Source organism: Filicampus tigris, chromosome 1 (genome assembly GCF_054856515.1).
Source record: "Filicampus tigris isolate MCC_2025a chromosome 1, RoL_Ftig_1.0, whole genome shotgun sequence".
Lineage (NCBI taxonomy): Eukaryota > Metazoa > Chordata > Actinopteri > Syngnathiformes > Syngnathidae > Filicampus > Filicampus tigris.
Genome location: NC_141217.1, coordinates 9,779,579 through 9,806,789, shown reverse-complemented (window position 1 = coordinate 9,806,789; position 27,211 = coordinate 9,779,579). Strand labels below are relative to the sequence as shown.

The following is a 27,211-nucleotide window of genomic DNA, read 5'->3' as shown; positions in this document are numbered from 1 at the left end:
TTAGTGCACTGCTATTAAACAGTCAACAATCTCAACTTTCAGAGGAACTTAAATGTGTCTGTGCTGTCTCCTCACAGCCCTGTCCCCGAGATCACTTGGAAGAGGGCCAATGCAGTTCCATTCCCCAGCAAAGTCAAAATGAAGTACGCCAACGCAGTGCTGGAGATCCCCAGCTTCCAACAGGAAGATACAGGAGGATATGAGTGTGTGGTTGAGAATAAGATGGGCAAGAATACGGCTACAGGTCTCCTGGCTTTCTATGGTACACTATACCTTTAATGTCAAACTTCCAACTTGTACAGAAAAACTATAATGCTATCGGTTAGCTAAACTGTGACATTTAACGTAGCTTACCCATCTTTGAGGGTTTTACAGTGACGGGAAATGTTGTAGTTGTCTCTTTGCAAATTTTACATGTTGCTTTTTTTTTTTTTTTACCAAAGACATGGTCCTTAATTCCAAATGTAATAATCTTCCAAACTCCCTGCATGAGACTTGCTTCATGGGTGGCCTCTGCACTCAGTATCAAACAGTAACGTGACATACTTTTTGTCAGGTTTGCACGTACTACACAAAAACTTACTTTTCTTTTTAAAATGTTCAAAAGAAAATGTTCAAATGTAAACAAGCAGGACTTGCAGTTCAAGTCAAAGTCGAGTCTCATGAATACCAAGTCAAAGCCAAGTCGTGTTTACAATTCAATCTAGCAATTCCCAAGTCCTAAAATTGGTGACTTAAGTATGACTCAAGTCAAGTTATGGGAGTCGAGTCTCCCACCGCTGCTATAGGAAACCTGACAGGAATTAAAACATATGGAGATTGTCCCCCCTTTACAGGTATAAAAGCTTTCAGTCTTCTGAGAAAGACTTTCTACAAGACATTGTTGTTTGTTTTAGGGGAGGCATAGCCTGAGCACTTGATCCCCAAAAAAAGAACAAAAAGAAAAACATTACATTTTAGTTAACCTCTCGAAGGGGATGCTCACGTTCTCACATTTTTCTAAACTATCAATGTCTTATGTGTATAAATAGATTAATTCAATAATCCATATCTTAAGTGTGGCTGATAGTTGTGTAATGGTCTTGCTTTAATTTTGTAATAGGGTCTGAGTGAGATACAGTTGAGAATTATACTTTGGTCATTTAATGATTGTACTAAAACCAATTTTTACTGATGCAGTCTGAACTAAACATTGCAATCTTCTCAGATAATAAGCATTGCTGGGTTTCATTTTATGCCAGCTATTACAGTTTGATTTTGTGTGGCATACATTTCCCTGTGAATTTGAGAGTGGAATAAAATTGTACTTGATGTGATATTGGACAAGTCCAAAGTGAGTTGTGTCCAAGGAAATAAAGAAAAAGCGTTAACTGTGCAAGAGCTAACACAAATTGCAGTATGGGTGTGCTCAATATGAGCACGCTGTTATTTGACCTGTTTTCAATGCGGTGACACAATTTTGCCCCATCCAAATATGTAGGCCTTGTGTTTGTGTTCCCTCAGCCAAGCCTCAGTGGATTCAAACCATGAAGGACACAGCTCTGGCCATAGAGGAGAATTTGGACTGGGAGTGTCGGGCCAGCGGCAAACCTAAACCTATTCACACGTGGCTGAAGGACGGCCAGCCGCTGCTCTCCAGGGTATGAGTGCATCTTGTCTTCACCAGTGTTTTATTCTCAAGACTTAATCTTCCCCTTCAACTCAACCTTTGATTTTTTTATTTTCTCTCGTCAAACTCGTTGCTGAGTTTCCAAGTGAAATTCAGGGTGCGATGGAAGGAGGGTGTAAACATGTCACAGAGTGAAGAGACATGGTTCTCTTTCTACCTCTGCAGATCACACAGAGTGCAGCAGCGTGTCCCCACGGAGGTTGCTCCATTTCATATGAATGGAGTCACTCGCAGCGCTTCATTATTAATGGCGCATATTTAAGACCCACTTGATTAGGAGACAGTGAGCTTGAAATACACCTTGCTTCTACAGTCTTTGTAAGCCTTTGCGAGAAGCACAGCTTTTAGCTTGATTGTCTATAGCGTTACAGAGATTTATTTATGCGTGTTGAATAATGCCTAACAGTAGTCCTTATTTAAGGAGATTGACCTCAACAGTCTGTCTGATACGAGCATTTATTTCAAGTGGACATGTTGTTTGTTGGTCGACTGGTTAGCACGTCCGCCTCACAGTTCAGAGGTTGTGGGTTCGATCCCGGCTCCGGCCACCCTGTGTGGAGTTTGCATGTTCTTCCGGTGCTTGCGTGGGTTTTCTCCGGGTACTCCGGTTTCCTCCCACATTCCAAAACATGCATGGTAAATTGATTGGACACTCTAAATTGCCCCTAGGTGTGATTGTGAGTGTGAATGGTTGTTTGTCTCTGTGTGCCCTGAGATTGGCTGGCAACCAATTCGGGGTGTCTCCCCGCCTAATGCCCGAAAACAGCTGGGATAGGCTACAGCACGCCCGCGACCCTTGTGAGGAGAAGCGGTATGGATGATGGATGGATGGATGTTGTTTGATCATCCAAATGTCTGTCAAGGTATTTATTAAATAAACTCACTAGGCACATAATCAAGCAAAATTATCAGCGTAGGTAATTCCAACAACTTTTTTTCCGCTATTCACGACCGTGCTTGGCCCCCCGAACACCCCCCCCCCACCCTCCCCCAACGAATAGCAGGGGGGTTCTGTATACTCCAATGATAAAAATGTTGTCTTGAATTTACTACATTTTATTTCATCAAGTGGTTGCATGAAATAAGATAATCGGGATGAAATAAAATTGATTAAATTCAACATTTTTTTTCAGTTGTAGTTAATCTTCTTTACAGCTGCTGCCCTTTCACTGCTCATTTCTACTGAGTACAGCAAGAAAGAAATCCATGTCTTTATCAACAACATAGTAGTGGATCAGGTAGCGTTGCAGAGCATATCAAGTTACGACAGTATTACGCACACACTGTCTGACACAACCAACATTTAGTGGTGATGCTACCATCACTGGCCGGTAAGATTGTCCAACGATTGCATGAACACTTACTAAAATGCTGGCCACTCACGGTGCAGTTACAACCGTGCAGGAAGCTGCAACCAACAGAAATGGGAAACAGCGATCAAAACAATGCAAACTAACTCATTTAATAATGTGTCTAATTACATTAAGTTGGGTGTCACCATCGTACAGGGTATCCTAAAAAATTTTACATCATTTAAAATACGAATATCTGAGTAACTGCATGTCCTAGGCAAAACAAATTATTCGACTTCATGTATAAAAATAAAAGATTTCTTCATGAAAATTACAGCATCACAGTCAATTGGATCTATATTTTATAACAGATTTCACAACGCTTCACAAATGATTCAATATGAGCGCCACCCATGACACGACACGTTACATCAGTATTTGCCCTTCACAGGCAGCCTTCCTCTTTGAATTTTTTGTGCCATGTCCGAATCTGATCAGAGCTGCTTTTTTTGTATTTTATTGAATTTCTGTGAAATTAACGTCGCACACTCTTGTTTGATTGTGCTCGAGCATATTCTAACACATTCAGCCATTTTCGATACCTCTTACCATGTTCAGGGTCGCTGGGAGCTGGAACCTGCCTCAGCTGCCTTTGGAAGAAAGGCAGACAACACCCTAAAATGGTCGCCAGTCGAACACAGGGTACATACAGAGACAGACAAAAATTCGCATTCACATTCACACCGTCAGTGGGTGGGAACTGAACCTATGCTGCCTGCATGGACACGTGAACCACTACATAATCATTGATTCTATTAATATTGTTATATACTGTATTTTACTTTTTATTACAATGTAATAATTTTTGTAATTGTTAGCTGAAAATATAAACAGTATTGGGCCAGCATATATTGTCAGGTGTAAAGCACACATGAAATCTACAGCCAAAATGTTGCTCTCAATGCATTTCTTCTCACAAGCTTCTTGAATGAAACCAAAGACTCACCGCAGAATATTTCCATGCAAACATTTCAGTGAGTAAAGCTGCTCTAAGATGAGCCGGCTTGCAAACTAAATTGCGGTTTACATGATGGTGAGAGTTTGCTGGGCTTTATTTGGCAGACACAAATGTGGTTTCTACCATGGATTGATTCATTTCTTATTTGTTAATCCAGTATTGATCTATGCCCAATCCGATGCCTATTAAACTTTGCCAGAGTCCACCGAGCAAAGCAAAGGCTATCTTAAGTGTCAGGCAATAATTACTTTCTTTCATCCCTCACAGGACAGGATCCTTGTGAAGGACGGCGCTCTCTCCGTGTCTGTGCTAACACTTTCCGATGCCGGAATGTACCAGTGTGTGGCAGAGAACGAGCACAGCATTATATATTTTGCTGCTGAACTAATGGTTTTAGGTAGGGTGACATTTATCTCTCCCTTAAATCATCAAATCATTGTTGCTCTAGAATTTTAAAGGTCATTTTACTGACATTCTAAAAGGTTGTCTGGTTTAGTGGATAATGGGGTCAGTCAGGATGTTTTGTGGAGGTCAAACACATTTAAAATATAGTTTACGATATTTACCTGTCAAATGCGAACAGAAATGCCACAATATGATTGTTTGAAGTGTAACACCAATAATTTGTTAGGGAAACCTTTTAATTTATTTTTTTTAGAACAATGATGATATTACAAGTGATTTTATTTCACTCACAGGATGGCTGCTAAGATTAGTCGACCGTAACACGACTACATCCACGATCGGTCTTCGACAATTCATTTAATCGTCAAAGTCATCAATTATTTATTTATGACACATTGTTTTTCGCTCTAAAACGCCTTTTCTCCCTATGATCCTGCTGGCACTGTACCAGCCTGTGCCGCACATCAGAGCTGGACATTCCGCATATGTGACGGATTGGTCCGCCTATCCGCCAATGACGGACGCCCATTTTGAAGGCGATAGACAATAGATGGGAAACTTAGAAAAATAGACTAAGCATAGTCAGAAGCCCATTTTTTTTCATCTATGTAATAGTCTATTTGGACGGTGATTATTATTTTTTTTTAAAGGGAAGTCAATGCAATTTTTTTTTTTTTTCAAGAATATGTTCTATGCAAGCCCACTAGTTGAAAGAGGGCATTCTGATAAATAATGCGTTTGTAGAATAAGTGTTAATCCACTCGTTTTTAGCCATCTCCGGGGGCGGCCATCTTGTCTTCTGTCAACTAAAAATGACATCACAACTGCTCACAACGACCAATCGCGGCTCAGATTCAGAAAACAGGTCAGCCTTGATTGGTCATTGTGAGCAGTTGTGACGTCATTTTCAATCGACAAAAGACAAAATGTGTCAGGGTTCTGGGTGTGAGGAGGGCCCAATTGCAGGGACCTGAGACAAGTTGAGAAATACAGTGATGTGTTTATTGAAACAGGGATGAAGGTGTAGATCGGAGAGAAAGTCCAGAAGTTGTCTTGGGAACAGGCGGGGTTCGCGGCACGGCATTGGCAGGCTGAGTGCAGGATAACCTGAGAAGCGATATAAAAGCAGGTTCAAATTTCTGAAAGTACTTGAAAGAGTCCAGGATAGTTGCTGGATGCACAAACTCTGAATCGAGAGTGTTGATCTGGCGACGAGGTGGTGGTTGGGCCCAGTTTAAGTAAGCTGCTGATGGTGATGGCTTGCACCTGGTCCCAGCACCAATCATCTCTCCACACCTGCACCAAGACAACCATAGACACACACACACACACACACACACACACACACACACACACACACACACACACACACACACACACACACACAGAAAGGAAGGGGCGGGGCTCAAGGAGCAGAATCAGGGAACCTAACAAAATGGCCACCCCAGAGATAGCTAAAAATGAGCGCATTATGCTGCTTAATTTATATTCCACAAACGCAAAATTAATCAGAATGCCGTGTATCAACTAGTGAGCCTGCTGGGAACATATTCTTGAAAAAAATATGTTTGGGTTGACTTCCGCTTTAAAGGATTTTTATTTTACTTCGTTAACCAAAATGTTTTTAAATTTTTTGTTTTTGTTATTTCTTTAGTTTCCACTAATAACTTTTGTTGTGGCTTGTGCCTGATTTCGTTTCTGATATAGGGACAGTCGTGTCTGGAAATTAGCCTAAAATAATTTATTTTACAAGTTATTCACATTAAAATAAAATTAAGATGTAGTAAACTTACTCGCACTTTGAAGACACAAAGGAGAAGGGAGGTGGTTAAAGATGCTGTCAGTTAATGCCGATTTATTTTATGAAATTGATACAAAACATTGTTAGTTGACATGAAAAATCAGGTACACACTCTTAATCCATATGTTTAACTAAAATGTAATTAATCAGATTGCTCATATTGTCGAGAGAAGCCGAACACCTTCCTCCGTAAGTTTCATTTCATGTTCCACGGTTATTATCAGATCTTTTCTTTACCCTTCTGTGGTGGCATAACAACAAAACACAACACCGCTAAGCACACTTGTGAGTTAAATCCTTTAGATTCTCACTGTGCTAAACTCCTACAAGATTTACTGGTCATGATGATTGTAATTCCAAGTTTTGTTGGAATTTTGGCTCATCATTGTGTAGAACGGGCGGGTGGTCGACTGGTTAGCACGTCCGCCTCACAGTTCAGAGGTCGTGGGTTTGATCCCGGCTCCGGCCACCCTGTGTGGAGTTTGCATGTTCTCCCTGTGCCTGCGTGGATTTTCTCCGAGTACTCCGGTTTCCTCCCACATTCCAAAAACATGCATGGTAAGTTGATTGGACACTCTAAATTGGCCCTAGGTGTGATTGTGTGTGTGGATATTTGTTTGTCTCTGTGTGCCCTGCGATTGGCTGGCAACCAATTCAGGGTGTCCCCCGCCTACTGCCCGAAGACAGCTGGGATAGGCTCCAGCATGCCCGCGACCCTTGTGAGGATAAGCGGTATAGATAATGGATGGATGGCATTGTGTAGAACATTTTGATTGAATTCCAAATTTCTTGGCTTGTCGCAGTCGTTTTGTGAAATCTGCTTTTTGTTTCCTATCAGCCTCTCCTCCAGACTTCACAGGGACTGTCCTCAGAGCTTTGCTTAAGGCCAAGGCAGGAAGCACAGTGACATTGGAGTGTAAACCCCAAGCATATCCCTTGGCGAGCATTTTATGGAAGAAAGGAAACCTTCCTATTCTCACCAATAACAGGTATGTCCTCAAGTTTGGATGTTTATTTAGTGTTCAGCTCAATGTATGGATGGATGGATAATCTTAAAAACATTCTCTTAGAGGATTCAATGAAATTCCCTGTTGAAACATAACCAGCAAATAAAGCTGATTTCGGCACACGTGAAGTGCTCATTTACTGGACTCAGACCCTGGACTCCAGTCGGGACTCTTAACTTCATGTCATGATAAAATCACTCGGCATTAATTGATGTTGGCTCAAAAACTGCTGCGTGTGTCGTTGCACTCTTCTAGGATCACTCTTTCACCCGATGGAACACTGAGGCTTGCCAATGTGAGCAAGTCTGACGCAGGCAGCTATACGTGCTTCGCTAGGAATAGATTTGGCATGTCGAGTACAACTGGAAGGCTCCTTGTCACAGGTAAAGTCTGTTTAATTGCAAGATGTTTGTGCACCGCACAGGTCAGTAGAGATTAACACCAGTACAATAGACCCTCAATGATTTTTTTTTCCACTTTGACTGTTGGTTCATTTAGATCTTTCCCATATCAAATAATGGACTACATTTGAGCACAGTGAATGGTTAAACGAGTGAAAAAAACATTGTTTTTAATAAAATTAATAAATGACAACTCTAATTGCTATTGTTACTGGGTGTTTACCAGTGAGATGTGAATAATCAGCATCATCTAATGCATGGGTCGGCAACTCGCGGCTCCAGGGCCGCATGCGGCTCTTTCATCCTTATGTTGAAAATAAATTAGAAGTGTCCAATTGAAGTGTATTGTAACGTCTTCCAAAGACACAACGGCATACGAAGCTTTGTTATCTCCCTTTTTATTATTCCAACACGGCTGCCTTTTTATTATTACAACTACGGTGCAACAACAGTTCTGTCGTAAGTACACACAGATCTCTTCATCCTCCCTGTCCGCTCATTCCTCACTCGCAGCCCTTCCATCTAGCGAGCCGCATGATGCATTCAGGAACCTCGGAAACAACAACTTAACAAAACGCAAACCTCACCACAATGCAGATAACCCAATTCATTACAGTATGTTATTTGTCTCAAAAATGTGCATCATGTCTTCAGAGTCAACGTTTTTAACTTTTTTCTTCAGACCTTGTGCAATTTCGGTGATCAGCATTCACCTTCATGACGAGGTGTTAGCAGGAAGCCGGCGTAGCAAAGTATTTTATTGGTGTTTTTTCGTTTGTTCAGCTGTTGGAAGGGCACAGGTCTAGCAGGAAAGGAGCAAGGCAAAAACCGATCTGAAGCAAGCAGCATTGTGAGTATATTCAACCCAGGCCAGTTGGGAGCTCCAAGAAGTCGGGTTCGAGTGGGTTATACAGCGTAGAGCAGACACCATTTGCTGGTTGACTCACTCCGCTTGCCCGTCAGTTTGTGGGTGGTAACCCGAGGACAGGCTGACTCCGATGCCCAGCTCAGCACAGAAGGATCTCCAGACTTGTGAAGTGAACTGGGGGACCCTGTCAGACACAATATCAGAGGGAATACCATGGAGACAAAAAACATTCTTGATCAACAACTCAGCAGTCTCCTTGGGCGATGGAAGTTTTGACAATGCCAAGAAGTGGGCAGCTTTAGAAAATCTATCTGCAATGGTAAGGATCACTGTGTTGCCACCCGAAGGAGGGAGGCTGGTGAAGAAATCCACTGCTATGTGTGACCAGGAGTGTCCAGGTACTGGGAGCGATCGTAGCAGGCCAGAGCTGGGTTTGGTGGAGTTCTTACTCCGTGCACATACTGCACAAGCAGAAACGAATGCTCTTGTGTCCTCCTCCATGGATGGCCACCAGAAGCGTCGACGGAGAAATGCCAATGTTCGGCGGATTCAAGGATGACACTTGAAAGGCAAGGAATGTCCCCATTCAAGCACCTGGGAACGGATGGAGGGAGGGACAAACAAGCAATCCCTGGGACCTCCACCAGGGTCAGGCTGCCCTTGTTGGGACGTTTTTATGAGACTCAATCTCCCAAGTAAGGGATGCCAGAAAACAGGTTGAAGACAAGATGGGTTCAGGTTCAGACTCATCGCACACAGGGGTGAATTGACGAGACAGAGCATCCTTGTCAACCTGGTTCCTTGTCCCCGATGCTGTAGTTGCGTTCAGCTGTGGAAAGTCTTCGTTAAAAGAAAGCACCTTCCCGTCTGTGGACCGCTGCGACAACACAGCGCCCACGCCCACATCTGAAGCATCCACTTCGACGATAAATTGTTGAGTTGGGTCAGGATGAATGAGAACTGGAGCAGAAACAAATCGCTTCTTCAGGTCGTTGAAAGCCAGGTCCGCTTCGTGGGACCACCGGAAGGACTTCAATGATGACGTGAGGGCGGTGAGAGGGACTGCAACGTGGCTGTAATTCCTAATGAACTTCCGGTAGAAATTTGCGAACCCAAGAAAGCCATTGCTTCCTGGAGTAGGGTTTAGGCCAATTAGCTACAGCCCTCACCTTCGCTGGGTCCATTTGGAGCTCACCCTCGGCAATGACGCATACTAGAAAAGTGGTTGTGGGGGACATTGAACTCAAACTTCTCCTGCTTTATGTAGAGCTTGTTCTCAAGAAGCCTTTGAAAAACTTGGCGCACATGGTGCTCATGTTGAGATTGATAACTGGAAAATATCAGGATGTCATCCAGATACACAAAGGCAAACACACCAATCATGTCTTGTAAGACATCATTGACCAAAGTCTGGAAGACTGCAGGAGCATTGGTGAGATGGTGGCATGACAAGGTACTCGCAGTGGCCCCTGTGAGTATTGAAAGCTGTCATCCATTCGTCCCCTTCTTTAATGCGGACCAGGTGTTAAGCATGACGAACGTATAGTTTAGTGAAAATGGTGGCACCATGGAGTGGGGTGAAAGCAGAGTCTATGAATGGCAAGGGGTACCCTTTCCTGACAGTAATGCTGTTAAATCCTCTGTAGACTAGACACGGACGCAGGGTCTTGTCTTTCTTGTCCACAAAAAAGAATCCCGCCCCCATAGGGGAAGAGGAGGGTCAGATGATTCCAGCAGCAAGCGACTCAGTAATGTAGTCCTCCATTACTTCTCGTTGCGAGATGTTATACAGCCGACCGCTAGGGAGGGCTGCACCCGATTTGAGGTCAATGGCGCAATCATTTGATCCGTGCGGAGGTACGGACTTGGCACAGTATTTACTAAAAACAGGAGAAAGGTCATGATAACAGGCAGGAATGAGAGATAGATCTGGTTGTTCGGGTAGTTGAGGTATACTGGCAGGCCCCACAGCTGACCTCAAACATGTCTTGTGACAGAAGTTGCTCCAGGAAGTAATCTTGCGTCCCATCTGAGGGTTGTGGATCTTGAACCATGGTAAACCAAGAACTAATGGGACTTGTCAAAGAGGTAGAAACGTATTACCTCCTGATGGTTCCCTGACAGTCTAAGGGAAACTGGCACAGTCTCCTGAGTTATGTTGTAAAGAAGGTGTTGAGAGCTCAGGCTGTAATCGGGGTCGACAGCGATCATAGATCAATGCCCATCTGCTGCACCAGGCTGCTGTCTATGAGGTTGTCATCTGTAGTGGAATCAACAAGAACAGAGAAGGGCATTGACAGATCCTTCCAAACGAGAGTAGCAGGGAGCTTGAAATGCACTGAGCAGACGGTGTTGGAGGTTAGATTAAACAATTTGTCCTTACCAATAGACGAACCTACCCTTCTTCCAGGCCCCAGAGCACAATCGGCAATAAAGTGCCCTTTTCCTACACAGTAAAGGCATAAATTGGCACTGCGTCTGCGAGTCCTCTCATTCTCTGTGAGCTGGACACGTCCCAGCTGAATGAGCTCACAGTCACCGCTGGAGGGCGGTACAGTAGTCAAGATCTGTGGCTCAGGGAAGGCAGAAGCACACTGACATGAAGGCGTAGTTGCCGTTGACCGGAGTCTGGAACATTCCCTCTGGCGCTCGCGGTCACAATAATCAAGCTTGATGGCAAGACTAATAAGTCGGTCAAGGCTAGGTGGCTCATCTCTTGGAGTATCGTTTAACGCCCCCTGAAAGATTTCCTGGATGGCTGCGTCATTAAAATTGCAGGTCTGGCAGGCAAGGATCAGGGCAAAAACAATCTGAAGCAAGCAGGAAACAAGGCAGAGTCAGAATTTGCAAAAAAAAACACTTGGTAGCAACTAGAAAAATGGCTGGATGCACAAACTCGTGAATGAGTGAGTTGATCTGGTGATGAGGTGGAGTCAGGGACCAGCTTAAATACCACACTGATGGAGATTGGTTTCACCTGGCCACAGCACCACTCGTCTCCTTGCTCCTGACAAAAGACACGCCCCCCCCCCCACACACACACACACACACAGGGAGGGGCTCAAGGCACACAGCCCGAAGACCCAACAGTTTGTTGGATTATGTTGTTTAATATGGATCGATGAGATGCTTCGTTCCAAAAATACCCCCCTCACGTGTGTCGTGAGGTATGTCTCCGTTTAATTTTAATATGAAATTTGGATGCGGTTAATTTGATCATTGTTTTATTTGCTGCATCACTCATGGCTTTAAACCTGAAAGAAGGCGTTTTGTGAAGGCGCTGTAGCCAAAATGAAGATGTATTGGGCAGGTGTGTTTGCTGCACGATAGGGGCTTTACATGAGCGGGGACTTTGAAGTACTCTGATATCGGCAGCTTGGTTTTCCATCCATCCATTATCGATACCGCTTATCCTCACAAGGGTTGCGGGGCGTGCTGGAGCCTATCCCAGCTGTCTTCGGGCAGTAGGCGGGGGACACCCTGAATTGGTTGCCAGCCAATCACAGGGCACACAGAGACAAACATCCGCACTCACAATCACACCTAGGCGCAATTTAGAGAGTCCAATCAACTTACCATGCATGTTTTTGGAATGTGGGAGGAAACCGCCGTACGCGGAGAAAACCCACGCAGGGAGGCCGGAGCCGGGATCGAACCCACGACCTCTGAACTGTGAGGCTGACGCGCTAACCAATCGACCACCATGCCGCCGGCTTGGTTTTTGTACTCTTTTAATCAATCCAAGCGTCAAATTACCGACTGAATGTATTTTGTAGGTAGTAATATGTGGATGTGAGTGTGCAATAAGGTATACAACTTGAACGAAGTAGTGCCTGGGAACTCAAACAAGTTGATGTTTTTTGGAGGTCAATGTAAATAAGTGTTTGTGACTCCCAGGGCTTTCTTTTCCGTGGAAACTGAGTCGAAATGGCTCTTTGTGTGAAAGGTTGCTGACCCCTGATCTATTGGTTCAGTTTCCATCAATCCTTTAAGTTGTAGTATTGAATAATGACGATTTCAAGGTAATAAAATAATCAGCTCTTGCCAAGAGGCAGACAGAAGCTCCAACTTAGGACAGTCAAAAACGAATACAGTAACATTACAGATAAATAATATGCCTCATATCCAGTGTTGGGCAAGTTATATCCAAAATGTAATAAATTACATATTACTAATTACTTGTATGTGAATGTAACAAGTTTCATTACAATATTACCGTCTTTGTAGAGTAATGAGTTATTCAAGGTTGAGTTACTTTTAAGTTACTTTTTTTTTTTAATCGGGGACTAATTTATTTCATCATGATTACGACACTTTAAAAGAAAAATGCAAAATTTGCTACCAGTTAATTTGTAATGAGGATATTTAACTATACTGTATAGTCTGGGCTATAATATTAAATATTTCGACTTTACAGTGGGAGATCACTACCTTCGATCAATATTTGTATCAATAAGATTTATTTGTTAATACATATGTTGGACCTGATATTTTGTGCAGTAAATAAATAATCCCAGACTGTAAACCATAAATGAATTTCTCAACATACTCAAATTAATTTACTAATAGTGATGTATGACGTATAATTGATAATTGGTCTAACAAAAGACATAGATAGATACGTACACTCAACAAAATGAAAAACATAGCACTTTTGTTTTTGCTCCCAATTTTTATGAGATGAATTCAAAGGTCTAAAGATTTTCCACATACACAATATCACCATTTCTCTCAAATATTATTCACAAACCAGTCTAAATCTGTGATAGTGAGCACCTCCCCTTTGCTGAGATAATCCATTCCACCTCACAGGTGTGCCATATCAAGATACTGTTTCGACACTATGATTAGTGCATAGGTGTGCCTGAAACTGCCCACAATAAACACTCTTTTATAGACTGCAATTGATGGCACAAAATTCATTAAAATCATATCTAAAAAGCAAAGCAATTTCTTTGCAGTTTATTCACCGCTTGTTACTTAGGTTTGTTCCTACTTGTATTTTGAGTAAATGTTTTGCATTTTATTTTCTTAAACCATGACAGTGATTGGTGTCACAAACAATAACTTCTGAGCCATGACAAATGCTAAACAAATGCTTATATGCTAAACGTCATATAAAAACAAACGAAACGTTTGGAAGAGAGCTGAAATGGGTTATCAATTCATCTTAGCTACGTTTACGTTCCCAGTGAGTTAAGAAATTTTGTTTGCGATAGTTGATTAAGTACATAGCGTACCTTAGAATTTGAAGCCATAAACTGCTCTCCTGTTTAAATTATGTGATTAAATGTGTGTTGTGTTCCCAAATTTGTAACGCGTTGCAAAGCTCAGTAACTGTAATAATTTTACAAAAATGTTAAGGGTAACACATTATATTATGTCGTTGCTACCAAAATGTAATATATTACTGCACTGCGTTACTTTTGTAACACGTTACCCCAACACTGCTCATATCATTGGGAGAGATACTGAGCTGTCCTTACTGGTACCTGTTGATTTGGTTCCATATTCTGTATCTATTCATTTCTAAAGGTGGAGTTATTTTACCTAGACCGTCTCAGCAAATTGAACAGTCTATGGTCACTGACTTATTAAATTTTCATTGGTTGTTCTGTGCGGTTGCGTTTTGACACAGTTGCTATAAATCACTTTGAAGGTGTTTGATTAAATACCCCCATCAGATGTTGCCCTAACACGATGCGAAATAACCCATTTTGTAGCATCTAAAGAAACAGTCTCGAATGGAGGCAATGAAAGTGTTAGGGTGGAGTTGTCACTAATATTATTGTTGAAGATAACTTGGTGTCATGATATCCGGATCCATTGGTTTCTCCATGCTCCAACGGCCAATTTAATTATCAAGGTCATAAGCATTATTTTTGGTGTTTTGTTTTTCCTCTGTGTCTGTCAGCGACACACAGCCACAGTAACAGTAACCCCGGTCACCCGTGAGAAGCACTGATGGCTAACTGGTGTTAGCAACAGAGTTTGAAAGTTAGGGTGTATTTCAATCAAAATAATGCAATGCAAGCTTGCCTTTCATAGCAGCACGGTGGTGAAAAAGAAGGAAATCATGTTGCGGCTCATGCCTGATTCCATTTCTGACATAGGAACAGTCGTGTCTGGAAGCTAGCCTTAGTTAGCACACACAGGTTACGGTGTGTGTTTGATGTAACATTGTAACGTGTCATGTTTTGTTGAGCTAACATATTGCAGCATCTACTCTGGATTAAGGATGCATATGTCCAGTTTATTAACAACCAAGTCACAGCTACACAGATAAGCAGTGCAGTGCTGAAAAAATGCAATCTGCATTGCAATCTGAAAAAAAAAATCGTATTTCTCTGTCTTCATGAATGAAATGCTTGATGCCTGAGAAGAGTGAAATATGTTTACAATTATTTCTTTTTGTATTAATAGATAATTTAATAGAATTCATCAAATAACTAAGCATAGTGTATAATTTTTGGATCCATTTTAAAATGAACTAAACATGTTATGGCCACAGTATCATCTTCAATTTAAGTTACACCATCTTTTGTAAAGATGTCAGAAATTCTAGTTCAAGCTGCAAAATGTAATAAAAGTTGAATGTGTTATCACCTTAATTCGCTTTATTTTTAATTTTCACATTACTGACAGAATGCAAGTTTTAAGATAATGAGGGTTGGATAAGAGCGGCTGCTTGCCGGTGTGATATGCCCCAATTTACATATGAGTCGATTAGTCGACTAATCGCGACTATCCCCATCCCTCATATTACGCAATCTTCCCTAACCTCTCTTCCCCTGGAAAATTGGGAATTCATGAGAACTCACTGTAAATATGTGGTACTTTATATCATTAATATTATATACAAACATCCATCCATCCATTATCCTCACAAGGGTCGCGGGCGTGCTGAAGCCTATCCCGGCTGTTTTCGGGCAGTAGGCAGGGTACACCCTGAACCAGTTGCCAGCCAATCGCAGGGCACACATAGACAAACAATCATTCACACTCACGATCACACCTAGGGGTAATTTTAGAGTGTCCAATCAACCTACCATGCATGTTTTTGGAATGTGGGAAGAAACCTGAGTACCCGGAGAAAACCCACGCAGGCACGGGGAGAACATGCAAGCTCCACACTGGAAGGCCGGTGCCGGATTCGAACCCACCACCTCTGCACTGTGAGGCAGACGTGCTAACCAGTCGGCCACCTTGCCACCCCCATATACAAACATAAAAATGAAAATGTTTTTTTTTTTTTACATAAGCAGACAAGTTCACAAACTATTCATTCATTCATTATCTATACCGCTTATCCTCACAAGGGTCGCGGGGAGTGCTGGAGCCTATCCCAGCAGTCTTCGGTAGGCGGGGGACACCCTGAATAGGTTGCCAGCCAATCGCAGAGTTCACAAACTAATATACAGTAATTAAATTTTAAAAATGTATTTCATTTAATTGAACATCCAAAACATGACATAAAATATGAAAACAAAACCTAAAATTAACTCTAAATACAATGTCCCTATGATGGCTGGATCCAGACAAGAAAGATTTTCAATGCAGATCCACAGTATGACTGATTATTTATTTTTTTTGCAGCAATGTGTAATCTGCACATCTTTCTGATCATTACTGGAGTAAATGTATGCACACAAGAAGCACATAGGCCAGTGGCGTCCTTATGACTCCTCCCATGTCACTTGACTTAGCCAATCAAGTTGTTTATTCAGAGAATAAGAATTTGAAAATAGTGCGAGTGGGTACGTGCACGCGGGCAAGCTGCAAGACAGTCCTAGAAAGGACACTCAGACACTCAAACAATGGTGTACTCTAATACTAGACAGCAGCGATGGAAAAATGTGTGTAGTTGTTGATAGATAGATAGATAGATAGATAGATAGTTCACTTGCTTAGTCTTCATCACTGTCTGTCATTTCTTTTCTTTTCTTTTGTTTCGCCTCTGCCTGTTTGGCACTCCTTCAAATTCACAGATTAGAGCTAAAACAAAACAAAACAAAAAAAAAATATATATATATATATATATATATATATATATATATATATATATATATATATATATATATAGCTGTCCCTTTTTTGTGCAAGTGTGCCTTTAGTTAATTCAGAGCCTTGACACAATGAATTGACTCGACAGTTCAATGTTCTGCTGGTTTCCATCTCGGGTTTATGAATGTGCTGCATGCTATTGTCTGCAGTGAAAAACTGTCAAGGCCCGTTATTCTGTTAAATTACCAGCACATTTTTCAAGGTTATAATGCAGGCAGTGACACAGGGCCATGACCTAGACATTGATTATTACCATTTTAAGTAGCAAGGGAACACTCTTTCGATGTCATTTTTTTTTCAATCCTTTGGAAGCCTCTAGAAGGTACAGTGTGAGAGCAAATCTTCTCTTTGTTATTCTTCAATTCATTTCAGCAGAATTGACTTGCCTTTAAAAATGACTCAAGAGCTAACTTTAAAGGAACCAGAAAGTACAAAGTAGCCTACTTTAGATGGTACAGAACCTTGTAACAAGAAAAACAGCATCCGGATTTAATCATGATGACGTTGGATTGGTGCGTAGCCATCAATTAAGAAGTGGATGAGGCAACTTTTTCAGGAGTATGACAACGTGCAATGGCAAATCATCATCCTCTCCAATTCAACTGCTCCTCCCTGTAATTTCCAAAGAACCAAATAAACAAACTTAAATGAGTATTGTAATGAGTAGATTAAAAAATGCACAATGGCAAAACAGAACATGAAACATCAGGAATATATCATCCATGCCAGCAAGTATATTGCACATAAAATTCTAAAAAAAACCTAGAATTGGTTTCAACTGATGTAATTACTATTTTAGTCCTGTCAAGTCCAATTGTTTTGATTTAAGAATCTCAAGTGTGAATACTTTCTGATTTCCTTAATCTCCATGAAAGTAGACAAGTTATCTTTGTGCTTTCAGCAAAACAAGACATCCATGGACATCAATTTAGATTGGGATAAATCAAACACTAAATGAGTCATTTCCACGCCTAAAGGGTGGCGTGGCCCTATTCAAAATTCTTGTGAGGCTCAACATAACTTTAAATAACTCTAATCAACATGAGACTAGGTTAAAAGTTACTAAATTTATCATTTTTTACAACCATGTTTATATACTGTATTTGCAAAGCAGGCAGTGAGCACTGATTCCGAGCAGATAAAAAGGAGTGGCTTTGTTTCTAGCATTAAAATACCTGTATTTACCAAGCAAATGAATTGCATCAGGTATGATCACTCTGCTTCACACTATTGTTTTCTCACAAGAAAAAGAAAAGAAAAATGACAATTCACTGATTCCATTTTGTATTTTATGACCCACACTGTATCAAAATGCTCTTATATTTTGATCTGAAAGGGCTGCAAGACATCAGAGTCCAACATCTCCGTCAGTGGTGCTTTCACACGAATAATCGACACATAATGCATTTTCACTTCCGTTACCTTAATTTGCCATGCATTAAGTTTTATCTGAACCCGAGTGGTGTTCTGTTATTGGACTCCTGTGCTTGTAACGGATTGTCCATAATGAACACAATATTCACACACAAGGGTGTCCATATGTGCACTTGGCACCTGGACACCCTAGGCCGCAGTTCGATGATCGACTTTGTAGTCGTTTCATCGGATTTGCGGCCGCATGTTTTGAACACTCGGGTGAAGAGGCAGGCTATCAACTGATAACCACCTGGTGGTGTGTTGGCTCCGATGGTGAGGGAAGATTCCGGTCCGACCCGGCAGACCCAAACGTATTGTAAAGGTCTGCTGGTTGAAACACGCATTCTGATTAATATTGCGTTTGTGCAATATGAGTTATGCAGCAAAATCCACCCCTTTTTAGCCATTTCAGGAGGCGGCCATTTTGTCACTTCACTTCTGATGTCTTGCTTCCTGCTTGCGTAGTGTGTAGAGGCCTGTTGCTCAGCTCCTGCTTTGCTTGCATTCTTTTTGCTGATAACTGATTTATTTTTTTCTCTCTCTCTGTACTTCTCCTGGATACTTTTTATATATGTGTGGCTGTATTATTTTTTTCGTTTTTAATACAGCCGGCGGGGACATTTTTTCAACATTTTTCGTCGCCTCTTCACGATAACGTCAGTACGGCCTGCTAATTAGTACAAGACATCTAGTAGCAATGAGGCTAGCAGCAAGATGCCTCCCGTCCCCACAGAAGACTACCACAAACTCCTTCAGAAGATGGCAGTGCTGGAGGCAAAAATGCATCGCCTCGAAGTATTTGTGGAGGTGAATGGAAAATCAGGCAATGATACCACGCTCCCAGTGTCTCCAAACAGTGGACACGAGCATGCTAACAGACAGCTAGCTCCATCCACCAGCCCTCCCTGGAATTTGCATGGAGCAAAGCCAAAAATGAGGAGTTTTGGCCCAACAGCCGGCTCTGCCCGCGAACAAATTGTCTCAAATCTCATCCAAGAGGTCGCATCAACACCAAGAAATCAGTCTTGGACTTTGGCACCGGCAAGAAAAAGGAAACCATCTTACGGACAAGGAAAAGAAAACACGGGCATCGAACTGAGAAACAGGTTTGCCCTCCTGTCATCTGACCAGCAAGCTTCGGTGGATCACAGCACCAATGAAAGGTATGAAAGTGGACCCTCTCACCATGAGAGATCAGCTACTGGGCCACAATCACTGATAAAAGGCGACAAAGCCTTATTTGGTGTCAAACGACTATGCAGCAGTAAGCACACAAAGGTTTTGTGTTTTGCTAATGACATGGTTTCTGATATTTCTGAAAAGGTCGAGAAGATTGCTGCTGAGCATTCGACTGTCAGATCGATCATAATTCACACAGGAGCATTTGATGTGTTGAAAAAACAATCAGAGATACTGAAGAAAGACTTTGTTGACCTAAAAAAACGGATAATGTCCTTGTCAAGATGGCTGAGACGCATCTGTGCTTGTGTATGAAATGTGCTATATAAATAAAACTGCCTTGCCTTGCCTTCAGATCACAACTGCTCAGGGCTCAGGTAACGACCAATCACGGCCGACCTATTTTCTGAAGCTGAGCCGTGATTGGTCGTTACCTGACCCCTGAGCAGTTGTGATGTCATTTTCAGTCGACAGAAATGACAAAATGGCCGCCCCCTGAGCTATGTAAAAATGGGTGGATTTCTCATATTCCACAAACTTAATATTTATCAGAATACCTTGTTTCAACTAGTGGGCTTGCATAGAACATATTCTTGAAAAATATATTTGGGTTGACTTTAAGCAATATATTTATAGCTTTTTCAATGTTTACCCATTTTTCTCCCACAAAAGTTCATTTGCAAAACTGATACCATCATTTTAGCATCTCTCTGGAATAAAAGAAAAAAAAGCCCTTGAGATCAGCAAGCAATTTTACAGGCTCTGAAGACATCAGGGGAATGGCCCTACCAAACCTGAGATTTAATTATCGAACAACCACCTCAGTACAACTCAATTTTGGCTACAGTTTGGCACATACTTTTTCCTGCCCAACTGTCTTAAAATAGGGCTGCTTTACACGTCACTTTGCCTTATACATTGCTTGATTCCCCCTTTCAAAGCCTCTCTTCTAATTACACGGAAAATGTTATCACATTTTCCCTCCATCTTTGGTAGATGATGCATTTACTAACTGGTCTAATTGTGTGTGTCTTTTGATCAATTATCTATAAAATTTGGTCTACCCAAACAACAACTGTTCAGGTTTTTACAAATCTGTAACTTTGTTGTACAGTATAGTAGATTCTCTCAGTTTCCTACACTTTTATGCTCTCCTTTGTATACTTTCCTTAAGCCAGCACCTGCCCTTAAGGAAAATATGTCACACTTTTGCAATCACATTTATTCTCTTCTCCTTGTTTTTTTTTTTTCTTCTTTTCTTTGATTCAAATAAAGCGCTCCGCGAAATGGACATGGGACAAAAGATCTCTGAGGAACTTTTGTAGAAGACCCTTGGTTGAGTCCCTAAGTCTTGAGCCAATATACAATTTTTCACTGGGGCCACCTCACAAAGATCAAACCCTCTAAACCAGGGGTCTTCAATCCTGTTCCTCGTGGGCCGCTGTCCTATCTGTTTTCCATCCCTCCCTGCCACAACACACCTGATTCAAATAATCAGATAATCAGCAAGGTCTGCAGAAGCTGGATAACGATCCTGATCATCTGAATCAGGTGTGTGTTGCAGCAGGGAGAGATGGAAAACAGGCAGGCCGCCGGCCCTCGAGGGACAGGATTAAAGACCCCTGCTCTAAACTCTACCACCTTGTGGACCGATTGTGTGACGGCTGTTGGCATGCACCAGCGAACCATGGACATACAAATGTTTTGGTCCTGTCCTGCTTTAGATACTGGAGATAAATTTGAACTTTATTCAAGTGCACTTATAAATTAGTAGAACGAAATGCACTTATTGCATTATTTGATGAATCTCTACCCACAATAACACGCTCCTCTTCAAACGCTGCTAATGCATCTTTTGTTCATTCATTAGCGCATGATTTTGAAATGATAAAAGCATGGATAAGCTTCACCTGATATTCTAGGAGTATGCAGCCACCTCAGTCTGGATGTATATCAGCACCGTTATACTCTATATCAGCAGAACCTCTTTCACTGTAAAATCCAATTAGTTTTATTACTTCAAAAAAGCATGCAAACCGGTTGCAATTTTTAAAAAAACAAGCAGAGAAAACTAGTTAATTTTAGTTGTACCAACTAGAACTTTGTTTGTAGCGTACACTTAACAAATGAGTTTAAGCAACTAAAACAATCAAGTAGAGTGTACTTGATAACTTTCTTTAGAATACTCTTGACTTAGTAAAGACTCCTCAGAATTACAATTTTAATCTACGAAATGATTGCATGTTAAATTTACTCAGTTCTGTTCAGAAACGACCTGTCACTTGTAGTACTTTTCTAACTTCACTACTCAAAGCATTGTACCTCGTTTACCTCCTGATGACGCATCATCAGCAGCAACTGGGGATTTGGTATTTTGCTCAAGGAGACTCCGACATGGTCACAACAGCCGGGGATCAAACACAACCCGTTTGCCAACCCACAACCTCTGGGTCGGCAAACGACCACTCTTCCATTGAGCCATGCCACCGCCTCATATAACATACTTATCTAAGATTTACTAACTTATATTATTTCACTTAACTAGGAAAGAACTGAATTGTTAAAACCATGCAAACTCGTCTTCAGCAAGTGGTTAAGGAAATAAGGAATGAAAAGCAGGTTCCAATTTAGTTAGACATAATAAATCCGCATAACACGGTTGAAAATTCAAATGTAAATAGTTTTTTTATTTATCTTCCATTTCAACTTTTTTAAAGGTTGGCTTTAATGGCATCCACAAACATTGCTTTAACATTGTACAAATAATACAATAAACAGCTCTAAAACTATAATAACAGTTCATGGACCACAAAAACCAAAATGTGCACTTCAATATTCCAAAATGATACACAAAAATATTTTAAAAGGTTATTCTAAAAGTACCCAAGAAAATGTTTTCCTCTTCTTATAACACTGTATTTAGTTCTGGACATTATCCATTACAATACTTCCCTCAACAATTGTGAGCAGAGACTGTTTTCCCTCTTCTTTGTACAGTTAAACGGTGGTTGGTCACCTTTACAACGACCATTACCACCACCTACTGACCTGGGTGTGGAATAGATCAGACTTGAATGAGAGTGTTTGCTACAGTACTTATTGTTCCAAAAGAGATTAACTATAAATGAAGTAATCTTGACTCTAAATACTAAGTATTGTACTTTGCATTTTTAAGCTTGCAAGTGATTGTTACTTAATAAATATGAGTCATAAAGGCATTTTTTTTATAACCTAGTAAAGAAAAGTCAGGGCAGATACTGGATTTTACAGTGTGCTGCTCTGCTGATAAATAATGGACAAATTACAGTGATAATATATATTTCGATATGCGGATGACAACACTGACAGCGAGCAATAGGGAATGTATAGGGGAGGTGTTGGCTGGTTTAAATGTTAGGGCAACAGGGCAAACTTAATAGGGAGAAAACAGAAATCATGTGCATGGGCAAAGAGGATCAGCCGCGTTGAGTTTAGCATTGAAAGAGAGAGGATTAGAGGACATGGAAGGGAGGGAGACAATATCAACAATGACTAAACATAATTAGAAGCACAGTAGGATACTGGAAAATTTGGGGGTTGGCACTGATGGTGAAGATGATTGTTGTGAGTGTGTTAATTCTGTTGGTTAATGGCGTATTCTGTGGTATGGGAAGAGCAAGACTCTTAAAGGAGATAATACAAAATGAGTACAATGATGATAAAAATTAGGTTTTTGGAAAATATCCTGCATCACTTAGCTTCAAAGTAACCTTTATCAATAGAGCAATTACAAAAAAAAGTTATATTTTTTTAGATTTTAGAAGCTTTATGTCAGCCAAAGAAGGCTAGTGTTGCCAGGCTGCATATTATCAAATTATTTTCTGATTCAAAGGCCTGCTTCAAGTATTACAAGTGTGTTCTTGTCTTCAGCAGCTGTTATATCACAAATGTTTTTTGGTTTTTTTTAGACAGTCAACAAAGCAAATCAAATGTTTAATGCTAGGCAAATAATCCTTCAAGATATACTGTTGAGCAGGGGTCGGCAACCTGCGGCTCCGGAGCCGCATGTTGCTCTTTCATCCACGTTACAGCTTTGCGTGGCTTGGGAAAATAAATTATAAGTGTCCGATTGAAGTGTAATATAACGTCTTCCAACGACATGACATCAGACGTAGCTTAATTATCTACCTTTTTTATTATTCCCACACGGATGTCTTTTTGTTATTCTAATTATGGTGCAACAACAGTTTTGTTGTAAGTACACACAGATCTCTTCGTCCTCGCTATCCGATCATTCCTCATTCGCACACCATTCCCATCCAGCGAGTCCTGTGATGCATTCAGTCACCTGAAACAACACGACTTAGCAAAACACAAACGTCACCACAACATAGATAACTCAATTCGTGACAGTTTGTTATTTGTCTCAAAAACGTGCATCATGTCTTCTTAGTAAGTCAAAGTTTTTAACTTCTTTCTTCAGACCTTGTGCAATTTCGGTGATCAGTATTCGCCTTCCTCAGAGATGTTTGACAGCACAGGAAACAGCCAGCATGCGTGGGTGCCTCCTGACACGCCTGCTGCCAGCGACACCAAAACTGCACAATATTTTAACAAAGTATTTTATATGGGCGTGTTTGTTTGTTTGATTGTAGTTGTAAATTGTAAGATTATTGTGACCTCGAAATACGAAAATAAAATTATATAGTCACTGTCAGACGTCCAATCTCGGACATCCAAATATGGTCAAATTCTTTTTTAATTTTTTTTTTTAAATAACAAATCGCTTCTAATGGTCCGTCCCTACTTCGTCTGTAATTGTTATGCAATTCTAGCTCATTTAAAGCGGCAAAAATAGCAAATAATCAAATAAAGCACAATTTCATGGCCAGAGGTGTGTGTAACACAATGAGGTTCTCCGTCTGCTGAATGCAGCCTTTTTTAAAGACAATAACGAGTGAAAATAGTAAGGTTCACTGGAATACGTTGGCTTGTTTAATATGGATCGATGAGATGCTTCGTTGCAAAAAGACCCCCTCACGTGTATTGTGAGGTAAATCTCCATTTCATTTTAATATGCACCTTCGATGCGGTTAGTTGGATCATTGTTTTATTTGCGGCATCACTCATGGCTTTAAACCTGAAAGAAGGTGTTTTGTGAAGGCGCTGTAGTCAAAATGAAGATGTGTTGTATTGCATTGTATTGGGCAGGTGTGTTTGCAGGTGTGACATTTCAAAGGCTGGGGGCAAGATGAGCGTGGACTTTGAAGTACTCGGATGTTCAAAGTCGGATTGGTTTTTGTACTCTTTTAATCATTTCAAACGTCAAATTACCGATTGAATGTATTTTGTAGGTGGTAATATGTGGACATGAGTGCGCAATAAGGTATCATACAACTTGAACGAAGCGGTGCCTGGGAACTCAAACAAGCTGACGGTTTTCGGAGGTTAATTGCGGCTCCCATTGCTTTCTTTTCCGTGCAAACCGGGTCGAAATGGCTCTTTGAGTGTGAAAGGTTGCCGACCACTGCTGTAGACATACTGAATGTCAAACCACAAAATACCTCTTAACTTAAAGCCCCGATCCCACTAAGCGAACAATTATTGTCGAAGGCAGCGAATGGTGTGTTCATGTCAGAGTTTGTCGGGGTTCATTCAATGTCACAAATGTTCGTATAATGTTTCGGTATAGCAAAGGGGGCATAAAAAATACTTAATATTTCAGAATGAGTCATATTTCAGTATGCACATGTTTTAGGCTGGATCCAGTGGCGGAGCTAGGTATCAGCACAGAGGGGGCGGAGCATTCTCGATGGGCCCTAATGAAAGTCATTTTACCACTCAACAACTTCAAGATAACGGACACCACATTCTACCCAGCAAACAGCACAGATGCTCACTCTTATTGAGCCAAACAAGCCTATATGCCCCAAAAAGCAGAGTAAAACCAGTTCACTCACAGCCTGACAGCTGCCAATCTGAGAGTAGCACTGTCAATCTGAGAGTATCGCTGTCTATGGTGCTGAAAGCTGAGACGGACGGACGCGATCTGAGCCAGTACCATTTTTGTTACAGTTTAAATATAAAATGGACACAGCTGGTCCATTTATCTATTCAGCTAGAATATAGACACGGCGGTCTATAACGGAAATAATGAGATCTATAAATAGAAAATAGACACGGCGGTCTACACATCAAAACGCATAGCGTGTATCAACTACACACACTATGCATTAAAATAAAAAATAAACTCGGCGTCTATTACAGTAGACAACTCAAGGCACATTAAAATAGACGGGTTGTCAAGGCTACAACATTCTGATAAATTGATTATGAACTCACCGATTGCTTTCCCTGCGCTTGCTGTCGCAGTTCACAGTAGGCCTAGACTCCTCCATGTTCGAAAAATCCAAGAACCGAACAATATAATCCAAGTAACGTGGACAATAAGGTAACAATTCCGAACTTTCTACATGCTGGGTGGTCTCCTTAAATTTGCACTCTCTTCTCCTTCATGGTGGCAAACCTCCCAACCACTTTCTCCGTATCAATGTCAATATGCCGCTCAACGCTCAAAGCAAAGTCAGGTTGGACAGTCTGGCCTCACCCATGCGCGAAAGCAAGCATCTTTTTATGAGGTTCAGGCGGCTGAAACTTTGTTCTGCACTGGCACTGCTGACCGGAATTGTTTTATAAATTCTGTGAGGGGTATGCTCTATCCATGTCATTGGCAAAGCGATTGCATCGGTTTTCAGCTCCAATTCTAACTCTGAACATAAAGTGCAAAAAGAATGGAATTCCTCCACAATTTCCTCTGGCTCAGAGACATTTTCAGAGTAGAAACATGCAAGTCACAGCATTTTCTTTTCAGCATCGGGTCGCTCAAAGTGCCTTGGGTTGAGTACTGTGAGCAATTCGGCCATTTCTCTGAAGTCAAAAAATCTATTTTCACTCTGTCCCACAAAAATATCAAGGATGTAAAAATAAACCTCAGTTTTTGGATGGGGTCGTCCTCTGTGTTCTCATTAAATTGTCTCTTCCTCTTGCGCACTCTCTCCTTTGTAAACTCAGTGGATGTGTTTGCGCTATTTTCGCTCGTCGTCATTTTTGCAATGCTCTCCATGGTGTTAAAGGCTGTATCTGTGCGTAATTCTTTGATCTGAGTCACTGTTGCATGAAGGAGATCCACATAGTTGATGTCGACTGACTCTTTTTGCAGATAATTAGACAGTACATAGGTCCTTTTAAGCAACTCGTTCCAAAACACCATCATGAATATAAACTCAAATATGCTGAGGTTAGAGAGCAGGCCATCGGCTTCAGATGCTACCTTGGGCATGCTCTGCCTATGTTGCTTGATGCGGCCCAGGGCTTTGAGAATTGCAGAGAGGCTCTGTATCACAGTTTCTGTGGCGTGCTTCCTTGAAGCCCACCTTGTGTCTGACAGACTCTTTAATGTTAGAACTGTTTTCCCAAGTTGTACATTATCTCGCTCTTCTTTTAGTCTTTCAAACCTCGGAAGGCTAGAAGTCAGAAAGCAGTACTCAAGTGTGCCGAAAAATAGACTTTTGCACTGCACAAAGAGCACGCAGCATCTAGAAGTGCAAGATTCAGGTTGTGCGTACAGCAGTGGACATAAAAAGCTTTGTCGGAACAGTTTTGTTTCACTCTGGCTTGTAGCCCTGTTAACTGTCCAGACATCGTTCTTGCTCCATCATAAGCTTGCCCCCTGAAATGTCTAACATTAAGCCCGAGGTCTTCAGTGAGTGCTTTTGTTAGAAGATTATAAAATGACTCGGCAGCGCCATCAGGTAAGTAGTCAAATTTGACAAAGCGTTCAAAGCTATTGCCTGCTTTGGTCACATATCTTAGTAATAGGGAAAACTGATCTATGCGCGTTATGGCTGAGGTAAGTTGCAGTGCGGCTGACGGGGTTGATCAGATGCTGCTCAAGAATGCAGTCATATATAGCCAGTAATTTCAAAAGCTCCAGAAAGTTACCTTCGTTTGAGTCAGGAGCACCCAGCCCGGCATATTCCCTGTCTTCACAAAAGGCAAGGCCTTGTCGAGATAAAAAAAATAGAACGGCGTCGATCAACCTGTGGAAGATCC

At 41.3% G+C, this 27,211-nt stretch overlaps 1 protein-coding gene across 1 annotated transcript in view; it reads left to right on the top strand.

Annotated features, from left to right (window-relative positions):
• Positions 1–27,211, top strand: part of cntn3a.2 (contactin 3a, tandem duplicate 2) — an 85,457-nt gene that overhangs the window by 32,609 nt on the left and 25,637 nt on the right. The window contains exons 8-12 of the mRNA XM_086051346.1: positions 78–262; positions 1,504–1,640; positions 4,247–4,376; positions 7,024–7,174; positions 7,448–7,575. Coding sequence (XP_085907472.1) covers positions 78–262; positions 1,504–1,640; positions 4,247–4,376; positions 7,024–7,174; positions 7,448–7,575 — 731 coding nt within the window. The remainder of the gene's footprint in view (positions 1–77; positions 263–1,503; positions 1,641–4,246; positions 4,377–7,023; positions 7,175–7,447; positions 7,576–27,211) is intronic.